This window comes from Enoplosus armatus, chromosome 6 (genome assembly GCF_043641665.1).
Source record: "Enoplosus armatus isolate fEnoArm2 chromosome 6, fEnoArm2.hap1, whole genome shotgun sequence".
In the NCBI taxonomy this organism is placed as follows: domain Eukaryota; kingdom Metazoa; phylum Chordata; class Actinopteri; order Centrarchiformes; family Enoplosidae; genus Enoplosus; species Enoplosus armatus.
This window is the reverse complement of record NC_092185.1, coordinates 12,809,643-12,820,572: the sequence shown is the minus strand read 5'-3', so window position 1 is coordinate 12,820,572 and position 10,930 is coordinate 12,809,643. Positions and strand designations below refer to the sequence as shown.

General features: G+C 42.0%; 2 protein-coding genes across 3 annotated transcripts; one reads left to right on the top strand and one right to left on the bottom strand.

Annotated features, from left to right (window-relative positions):
• The first annotated feature begins 671 nt into the window (after positions 1-671).
• Positions 672-2,750, top strand: duox2 (dual oxidase 2). Its single transcript, XM_070907026.1, has 7 exons — positions 672-818; positions 1,006-1,063; positions 1,156-1,290; positions 1,564-1,771; positions 1,882-2,096; positions 2,192-2,382; positions 2,739-2,750. The coding sequence occupies exons 1-7, from the start codon at positions 672-674 to the stop codon at positions 2,748-2,750; spliced, it is 966 nt and encodes a 321-aa protein (XP_070763127.1).
• A 1,351-nt stretch (positions 2,751-4,101) lies between these two features.
• Positions 4,102-10,362, bottom strand: apba2a (amyloid beta (A4) precursor protein-binding, family A, member 2a). 2 transcript variants are annotated; one of them, XM_070907463.1, is made up of 11 exons: positions 9,151-10,362; positions 8,821-8,925; positions 8,552-8,591; positions 8,307-8,452; positions 7,657-7,743; positions 7,385-7,573; positions 7,027-7,206; positions 6,677-6,889; positions 5,752-5,871; positions 5,451-5,591; positions 4,102-4,173 (listed from the first exon to the last, which is right to left on the bottom strand). In XM_070907463.1, the coding sequence occupies exons 1-11, from the start codon at positions 10,360-10,362 to the stop codon at positions 4,102-4,104; spliced, it is 2,505 nt and encodes an 834-aa protein (XP_070763564.1). The 2 variants fall into 2 exon arrangements, with proteins under 2 accessions (XP_070763564.1, XP_070763565.1); XM_070907464.1 differs by having other exon boundaries at positions 8,821-8,916; positions 9,151-10,161.
• Between the last annotated feature and the right edge of the window lie 568 nt (positions 10,363-10,930).

Genomic DNA, 10,930 nt, shown 5'->3' with positions numbered 1-10,930 from the left:
TGGTGCAGCACTAAAGCCTGCATGAGTTGCACAGCTTATCACAAAGTGCATGTGACTGGTGTGGCCCGAATGGGAATGGTCATCATCTCTGGATCACACCTCTTTTCCACAGCATTCCAGTCAATACATCCTCCCCCTCGGTGACACAAAGGGGGCCGGTGGTATAAAAGAAGTGTATATCCCCTCAACAGTCACACTTCACTCCCTTCCTCCTCTTCAGTCGTCATCTTTCAACTTCCAGGTAAGAAAGATCTGTTTGGATTTTTACCTTTTCTCTCTTGGTTTTATTTGAAACTTTTCTTCTCTTAGGTTCAACTGAATGCTTTAAAATCAGGATGGAGCCAAGTCAAGAGCACCTATTTACATTACACTGACTGAAGTGGATGTATAGAGTTGCATGCCTTTGTGCATGTATACAGATGCATTTATGTCTTTGCAGTAAAGATACACAGTGCCAGGGAATGTTAGCTGGTATTACATAAGTCAGACATGGTTGTGCTTAATCATGTGCCATGTTACACGGCAGCAATAATGCCCCATCCCTTATCTACTGTGAGGAACAAGAGCTGCTATCGCTGCATCTGGAGGAAACTGAGAACCTCCGCCACTAACACTGTCTTCTCTGTTACACTCGTCTAGTCTCTGCTGTGTCTGTAAGATCCGGAGCTAAGATGACTTTCTACGATGACATTTACCCATTCTACCCTCTACAAAGGACCTCCTTCATCTTCAGTGGCAGCTTGCTCACCATTATTCTGGTCTTCCTTGTGCTAGCAGTCGGTCTTCTTCTCATTCTGCCAGGGATACGAGGGAAGTCGGTGAGTGCAGCCCACAAGATAAACTATTACTCACTGCAATCATGTCACAAAACCTCATCGTCGTTGCTTTTAAAACTGAAAAATAACGAAATCGTATTTCAATGCTTTGATTTGATTGTGCTCACCTTTTTTTTATTCATATGCGCCTGAAATAATTTGGATTCTGCTCTTTCTCTCTTTCTGTCAGAGGCTGTTCTGGATGTTTAGAATAATCATCAGCTTGTTCATAGGTGTGGTGATAGTGGGTGAGTTTTGTATTCTTATCATTGCTGGTGAATAAATGACAGATTTACCTCTTCCTGCCACCATCATTCACCTTTGTGTCCTTTCTCTGCAGCGCTCAACTTTACCAGCGACTGGGCTGAGGGCAGAATGACCACTAATGCCACCTACAAGTCTTTCAGCAACGCGGTGGTTAATGCTGAGATCGGCCTACACGTTGGACTGTACGGCATTAATGTTACACTAAGGGGTGAGTCACTGTTGCTGCTGTTATGTGTAGATTTATTGTACAATATACTCGTGTACTGGTGGCTTTAATGTTTGAAGACGTTGGTTCAATAACTTGATCAGATATTCCTGCAAGTTCTGTGATAAAAAGTAAAAACTCCAGATTGTGGGAGTTAATATGTCAGTATTCTCGCTCTGCAGTTATATAAGTAATTTTTTATCTATGTTATATATGAATTTTAGGTGTATCTGTCATAGTGCATGTACATAAATGTGCCCCTCTTTCCTCTCTTAGGGAATCCTGTTGTACAGTTCAATGAGACCATCGACTACAATGAGATGTTCAGCTGGCATGGCACTATTGAAGAAAAGTACGAGGAAGCTCTGGAGAAAGGTTTACCTAATCCCATCCTGTACATCGCTGAGAAATTCACCCTGAGCAGCACGTGTGGACTCATCTTTCAGTACAGATACTCAGGACGTTACGCCTCTGCAACCCTCTGGTAACACAATAAACAACTGCTTACAGCTTGAAGATGTATTAATACACTTATTGATTCTGCAGACAGTTGTTAAAAGTATCAGAAATTAAAAAGTCTGCACACTTTCACAGGACGGCGTTCTGCTGCTGGATGCTCACCAATATCCTCTTCTCCATGCCGGTCATTCTGTACGCCGGGTACATGATGATGGCCACCGCTGCCTTCATCTTCTTCTCCATGGCCTCCTTCTCCACCATCATGAACGTGCCACAGTGTGTTTTCTCCATAGGAACTGACTCCTTTGAAACCGAGTACAGCCATTCCTTCTGGCTGGCTCTGGCTACAGGTAAAGATAAGAAGCTGCACATTTATTTCATATGTTTTGTACTTCAAAGCCTGCTGAAGGGAGGTGATTTCCACTAACGGAGAATGAATTTCCAGGTGTGCTGTGCACCCTCATTGGGATGCTGGTGGTGATATTAAACTTTATGATACCAGAGAAGATGAAAGAGGCTTTCAGTGTTGGCGTCGACAGCTATGAAGATGAGGACGTCTCTTATGGGGAGGGCTACCTGAATTCAGTTTTCCTTGATGGAGTGACGATTTCACCACTGACATCACAAGTCAAGGCGGTAAGTTGGTGACACTGAGAGGGACGTACCTCCTTTTGACACATCTAGCAATCATCAAAGTAACATTTTGCTGCTTGTAAATGGATTAGTCATTCATTCACAAATAGCAACAGTGCCTTATTCATCGTCCTTTTATCAATTTGTTGGGAAACTTGACTTTGACACAGTTCTACTTTGGGTATGTGACTAATGCAGTAGTAATGAGGGATACATGATTATAACGAAATTAACTTAACTTCTATCATGGCCACCACAGCATACATACATCCTGAATCCTGAGTGCTGCACTTTTATGTCTATATTATTCCTGCCTTTGCTGCTCGTTGACTGTGATCATCTCGTTTTCTGTGTTTCAGGAACATATATGAAGGTTTCCCTCAGCGAGCTTTTCCAGCCAATACTTGAAGATATTTTCGCTGAATGTGTTGCAGGTGCAGGAGTGTCTCATTTCACACCTGTTTCAATTATCTATGTGAGCCTGTCAAGTGTTATGTGTTATAAATGATTTAACTGTAAATAGTTGTATTTGTAAAGTTCACTGTCATGTTGCAGTAGTTGTAAGTACAAGATATAAAGTTATATGGGATCCATACAATATGTGTATATACACTGATCAATGTGGATTATAGGTCTGTCATTGTTCAACTCTTCCTTTCATTACAAACGACAGATGACACAAAATAATTGTTTGATATTGATCACTTTGATGTTTGATAGCCTCTTCAGGATTTCTTGCGATGCATGCACGTTGCCATGGAAACAACCTGTGTTTTAATTTGTGCATAGTTTATGAGCGGTGTCATCGGTTGAAGTATCCTTCTTTCGCGACTTCTGCGATCCAAATAAATGTGAAAACACGAGAGGAAGAATGAACACCAGACTGCTTGGATTACAGTACAACTGATTCATCTCTAATGCAGGCAAATGTGCTTTGTGTCTGTTTGTACGTACTTCTTTGCAGTAACACCTTAATAAAATACAAAAACAAAACCAACAACAAGCATTCAGCAGTGAGATTGTATTCTTAGTGTGTTATAACATTACATTCATTCAGCAATGTATATTTCGATACATTCTTGTACTGTACGCTCTGGTAAAGGTAATGATCACCCATACTGTATGTCTTTGAAAAGTAGGTGTGTCTTTGGCCTTCAGCATCACCATAATACACATTGTTTAGTGCCTTTGTACAGCATATTATTATCTTCTTTTAATACTTACTGGAATAGATTATCATGTCAGATTGAGAATGAATCCCTGGTCAGTAATTCTTCATAGTAACATGCATATACTGTAGGAGTAATATGGCCTTTCCAACCAAGTCCTTGAGTAATCCAAAGTATTTACAGTAAATGTACATTTTTAAACTCCATACACATTATAAAAATGACTAAATAAAAAATAAATGTACTAATTTATCTCTTCATAAGAAAATAATCATGACCTTAAAGCTACTTCTCTTCACACACCAGAAACTCACGAACAATACTACAGACAGAGTATTCACATTGTAAGGCCATTATGACAATGTAATTCAAGATAAAACCTGAAAATGAGAACTGGATGTTCTTTACAGCATTGCAACAAGAGGCCGAAAAAAATAAAATGATAGAAAAATAAATTCTCCTCGTCCCACTGAGCCACCTGTCCATCATCTGTCCGTCACCTCCACACAGCCAGACATGCAGAACTACAGTGGGGCTGATCCATGCAGGGTCTCTATATGTAGATAGGCGTCTCCTGTCCTGTCAGCAGTCTGAACATCACAGCGGGCATCGTCTTCATGTTGATCTGGCAGAGGGGCAGAGATGAGAGCAGCGGGGACGATTACACTGTCAACTCAATCACTTGAATCTGGGCCTAATTTACGCCCTTCTGTGCCACCAGAGAGACAGAAGAGACCCTGGATCCATTACTGACAAATAATAAGGTTTAATGGAGATATATACTGGGAGAAATTGGGGAATGACACAAATACAAAATCACAGTATGTTAACAGCTGGTGAAATGCCTAAGTAATGGTTGATAGAGAAAACTTACCTGGCCATAAAGTAAGCAATTTGTACAGCAGACTATTATAAACATATTCATTTCCTTGGGCTTGAATCTACAAATTAAAGGAATAGTTTGACATTTTGAGAAATACATTTATTCACTCTCTTGCTGAGAGTTAGATGAGAGGATTGACACCACTCCCATATTTATGTGATACATATGAAGCTACAGCAGGCAGCCAGTTAGCTTAGTTTAGCATAAAGACTGGAACAGCTAGCTCGGCTCTGTCCAAAGGTAACAAAGTTCACAAATTAACACATTCTGTCTTGTTTGTTTACGCCGTACAAAAACTGAGGGGTAAAGACAACACAATGTGTTTTTTGTGGGGGTTATGTGCTGGACTATTTGCAGACCCAGCGCAATAACTTCCTCCAGGAAGTCACTGCTCCTGGCAAAAAAATTGTCCAGTACATAAACCTCTTTAAAACCACAACTTGTAACTTGTAACCTTCACACATGGCCAGGCTAGCTGTTTCCAGCTTTTATGCTAAGCTAACCAGCTGCTGGTGGTAGCTTCATATTTACCAAACAAACATGCGAGTGGTATCAATCTTCTCATCTAACCCTCAGCAAGCGTGTTTCCCAGATGTCAAACTATTCTTACACAGCGTGCATTTTTGTGTAAATAAAGATGTGCACTTCAATTTCTAGATGTGAGCTAAAACATCCTAAAGTTGACAGTGTACATTGAATGGAATTAAAAATTCCTTAATCTAGTGTTTTCTTAAACAATCATCCCGCATCTGCTGCACTATTACACTTAATTTTATCTGCTTTGGCATAAAGATTTAAATATTTAACTGTGCCCTTTTTACCAAGGACTTTAATAGATTTAATTTATTGATTAAACGTGTGCTGTTGTCCTGTGTGTATCCAATAATCTTTCCTGGAACCAATCTACGTAAAACTGATCTAATCTGTACGTATATCTTTAAAAGGCCTGCATGGTACAGTGATTTGTGTGGGGCAGTAATCAGTGAAAATTGCCGTCTTGTGGCGCAAGGAGTTCTTACCTCACCCACTGAGACAGACAGGGTTTGAACAATCTTCTCGTGTGCCATGGCAACAACACTCTGACCATTTATTTCAATGATTCTGTGTCCAACGCGAACGCCACCTCGCTCAGCTATGCCACCTCGCATCAGACTGCAGATCTGAGGATGTAAAAAAGACACTTTATATGTAACTGCAAAGTATATAGCAAAACCCTCACTCTTTAAAAACAGCGGTGCTCTTCAGAAGTTGCCAAGCATTCATTCTGAGCCTCAACCTAAAGTTTAGTGTCATGCTTCATACTAACAAGAGCTTACTCACAATGCCATTCTGCACACTGAAACCAAGCTGGAACTTGAGATCCGGTCTCTTGATGAGGACAGTGGTGACAGGAGGGCAGCTCACAATACTCAGCTTTACCTTCACCTGATTCTTCAGACCCTGGACCATGTCCAAAAAGACAGAAAAACACATTAATGTTACAGTCCTTTTAAAGGATAAGTGGTGATATTTTTTTCTTATAGTCAACAAATCCCAAGAAAAGACCAAAAGCAACAATTAATGTATCCTACTAACAAGTATTACCTGTAGCCAAAGCCTAATAGCTTATTCACAGGCGTCCAAGAAAATATAAAAAAAATGGGAGCTGCAGTTTTGTTAGATTCAATCCCATATTCATCATCCTGCTAAATACTTACTAGTCTGCAGCTTAAAATAGCAACAAATGCACTGTTTACTCCTGTTTGAGTAGCGTTTGCTAACAACAAGGACATCATTTATCATCTAGCTTTCAAAATGAAAGTATATTTTTATTTTTTTAAATGTACATCTTCAGCAGGAACCAACGGGCTTGGGGCTGAGGGCCACAGACAGGCTGGGGTTAGGGTTAGATGATTAACTCACACATTTATTCATGCATCTGTTTTGTGTATACTCTTAAACCTTTTGAGGGTCATCAGATGACCAGAAAGCAGCAGGTCAGACCTACAGGTCACCAATCCATCACAGGTCTTACAGAGACACTCAAATCAATATCTGCTATTTAATTTAGAGTCGCCAGTTCAGCTGACCAGAATGTCTTTGCAGTGAGGCCAGAAACACACAAAGAAATGGAGATAAACTTTTTTGTTGTGATAGTGCCAACCACTAAGCCATTGTGCTATTCCCTGATTCAAAACCTTATGTAAGTGAAGACTGAGTGAACACTGAATATGTGAAAACTGGCAGTGCCTGATATGCTCTGTACCTTGATGATGCCCTGGCAGGTGGCAAGTGGCAGCCCCACCAGGCTCGTGTCATTGATGGACATAATCTGGTCCCCAACGCTGAGTTTTCCAGAGCGAGCTGCAGGGCCACTGTTCAGCATACTAGCCAGGATGACGGTGGGCAGAATGGAGCCCCAACCAGACTCCACGATCACCACACCGAGGCTCTCCCCTTTCTGCTTCTCCACATACAGCTGGAACGCAGAAAAAAGCACACTTTGAATTTCAGGGTTTAGAAGAGGTGTGAGATTCCGGTACAGCCATTTATGTTAAAGGGAATCCATCAATCATCATCCACAATTCACCTGCAGCCAAATAAGAAATATCGCACCTCTTTACAGTTGTCTGAGTTTGAGAAATGGACGAGGTCGTCGTGGTACATTTCCTGGGAGTTGATGATGTCACTGTATTGTTTCTGGCTCAAGTCGGTCGGGTTGATGCCATTGGCTCGCAGGAATTCCCTGTAAGCCACGCTAAACGCCTGACCGATGGACTGTGCAATGAGCTGCGCCTGTGGGAAGGGGAGCGTTTGGGGAAAACTACTCAGCAGAAAGGCTATCCCAATTGACAACAGCAAGGAGGTGAGAAAGATCACAATGGTTTAAATGACCATGGAACAAATATCTAAAACAAAACTAAGGTATAAACTCAAAAATATATATAAAATGTGCAGTTAAAGAAACACTTACATCCTCTGACTCAAAGACATAGCAGATCATCCTGTACTGATTCTTCCCTTCGCTGGAGTCGGGAGATTCTGTCGGGGAGAAATCCTCCGATGAGGCCTGAGACATGCGCCTCCGTGCCATCAGAACCACAATACTGCCAATGTCGGCGATATAGGAGATAGTACGCAAGGCACTGTCCATCATTGTGTCCTGCGTGGAGCAAGAAAAACAACGAAATGATTAAACACTGAAGGGAAGCTGAATCAACACACAAAGATCTAACAGTCACTAACCTGCGTGTCAGCATTCAGCACTTTGACAGCTTTAGTGGAGATAAACAGGTCCACTTCTGTCATCATTTGAGAGTCTTCATCTTGGCTCTTTTAAATAAATAACATATTGTTTTAATCAGACATTTTATATTTCTGTACTTAAATGTCACAATGCAAACGTTCAGCTCATTATCAGAATACTAACATGGGCAGGGGATAAAAAAAAGGCATGCAACAGCTCCACTGTGTGGTAACAAAATGACCCTGCTGGCCCTTAAATACGTCAGCTGGCAATACATGTACATACACTTAAAATTTGAATTAATTTGTTGAAATCCAAAGTAAAAGGCACTTTGGGAGCATGAGCCTCTGCCAGTGCTAAACAAGTGCCTTGCTGTTATACCCAGACAATCAATGTCGATACTTAAACCTGCAAACACACCTTTAGGATTTCTGTATCTCTGTTAGTTTGAGGGCTAAAGCTTAAAAGACAAGTTGTCTAATTCCAGGACCAGATCACCATCAAATTCTCCTGGACACAAGGCCAATCTTTGAAATCTGTTCCAACATTTTTGAGAAACAGAAGCAGGAAGAATCTCTTGGCAGATTTGAATATTTAAAAAATCAAATCAATGGATGCTAACGACCATCTCCCTGAAGAGGCAGATTACCTTGATACGACTGACAGCTTCATGGGCCTGGGACATGCGGACTGACTTGGATGGATTTTTATCAGACAACATCTGAGTGCAGCCAAGGTAGTTAGCAGCAAAGATGATCCCATCAATAAGATCTTCTGGCTCACAGGGGCCTGGGACTGTGCAGCAAAAACAAATGGCTCTCATTGTAAAACTCTGTAATGTGCTGCAAAGAATGATAAAAACTACGAAATGTTAGAATATTATGAGATAATTACCATCCTCAAAGCTGGGGAAAGCAGCAGCTTCCTGTGTTTTCTTTAAAATAAGTAAACGTGTCAATAAGTTAGACTTCAATGGAAAACATTTTTATGGTAATATGACATTTCTTACTTAGTTTCCACTTAGTTATTTTTGAGTATTGTGGCCCATATATTACAAAAAACAAAAAATGAAATTATAAATATAGAAAAAGTTTAGTTAGCAAAATCTACATGATCATAAATTAAAAGTGGTTGGATCACATCAGACATCTGTAAGTATTCACCTTGGGTGTGTTGCTCTCCTCCGCAGGGACGAGCTCTGGACACTGAGGGCCCCTTGGCTGCTCCGGCACCTCCTCAGGTATCACAGGTGTGCTTGGCTTCTCACCCTGTTGTATACAAACATCTGCTTTAACTTCGGCAAGCCTTGTTTTAAATGTTTCTTGCTGTCCTGTGTAGATGATCACCCCATGGGGAACGAGGCAACAAAGACTATTTGCAGCAAAGCATTTAAGTAAAGTCTTGCGTAATTCACTCTGGGACACATTGTCGGTAGATCGTGCAGAAACATTGACAAACACAAGCCACAGGGGATGAGATCTGAAGATGGGTACCTGCTGAGGTTTCTCTGGCCGTCTCTGCCTCTCCTCAAGGGGCTCCCTCTGATGCTCCGGTGTGTGATGAGGAGCCAGGGACGGTTTGATAACCCTGTGTTCGCTCTCTCGGCTGTCAGCAGAGGAGGGACTGGGTCTGGGAACAGGAGGAGTCTCTCTACGAGGCTGGGGCTTCTGGGTGTCGGTAGGCGACTCAGCATGGGAGCGACGAGGTGGTGGAGGAGGATGTTGCTTACTGGAACCAGACCTAGCTTTGGTCCTCACAGCAGCTTTTTTGCAGTCCTTTGACGCTGTCTTTGGATGCTGTTCAGTGCTGTTGGTCGTCCATCCTTTGATCCCAGAGACAACATGCTGAATGTCCTCTCCTGTCCCCCTCCTCCCTCGTCCTTTACCTTGCCTCTCTCTCTCCTTTGAACCCATGTGAGACGACTCACACTTCTTACTGGCTCCTGGGATATTATGGTTTCTTGCGACTCGAGTGTCATCTTCTCTTTCCCTTTCATCACCTCCCTTTCTAATTCTCTCATTCTCATTGTCCTGATAAAGGGTTTGAACACTGTTCTCTGTCTCCTCTAAATCCTCTATAAATTTGGCCCCATCCAGGACCTCTTCTATCTCATCTCCGTCACTGAAGAAGAACCTGTTCTCCTGGCCCTTTTCCACATCCCTCTCTGCTGCATCCCCAGCAGTCGGAGCACAATGCGACCTAAAGCGACGGGTCATCTTGTGAGGCTTAGCGTCTGATTGTGATCCCTCACTTATATCTGTGCCATGATGAGGCCTGGGAGCAAACTGCTCAACAGCACTGCTGTTCTCATTAATATTATCACCTACTGCATGCTTTATATAGCCACCATCCTCAGGACAGTACTGTTTGTAGTACCTCATGTCCACAACGCCCTCTCTGTTTAAATGCAGCACCTGATCATAGTCCTGCTCGACATCAGAGCCCACGTTGTCGTACTCAGAGCAGGTGTCCTCCATGTCCTCAGGACTGGGTTCACAACTCATGTAATAGTGGTTTACAGGGACAGGAGGAGTCACCTGGTCATTGTTGTCATCCTTCAAGGTATACGGTGGTTGCTCAGATGCCTCCTTCACCAAACCTCGCTGCTCTTCTTGGCTCTGTTTAGTGAGTTCTGGACCGGGGCACGGTGGAGGGCTGGCAGCCAATATTTTGGAAATGGTTCCTGGCCTTTTTCCATGAGCCATTACTGGCCCCTGTAAGCCCACTACCCTCAACCCTGTGAACATTAATAGATAACCAAAATTAGATTTCTGAGATGCTTGCATTATACTCTGTACATTTCTACTTCATATCTTCAACAACACATTCATACTCTCTACCATCTCCTACTGCCTTTTTCATATACAACCAGAACATTCAACAAATATTACATTTTTGTATTTACATAAATCATGTCACATTTCTTCACTGGAACCGACATACTGTAGAAAGGTTAATGCCTGTCTTTCTTCCACCTCTTCTCTTGTTTACTTTGCATTGCTATTACGATGCAACCCAACAACACACTCCCAGAGCATCTCTCAAACATTTCACACTGTCCCAGATTTGAACAACATATGATCAAAGATTCTATTCCACACTTACACAAACATTTAGAATGAGATGCCCCATTATATCAGAGCAAATGTCTCTGTTTGAATAAACAAACACAGAAACAATCCCTACTTTGAGGACAAACAGTAGCCACTAGCCATCTATTACTTCTATACCATCTAACACCCACACTCGCCACCTCAGTCCTTCTTGTCAGCT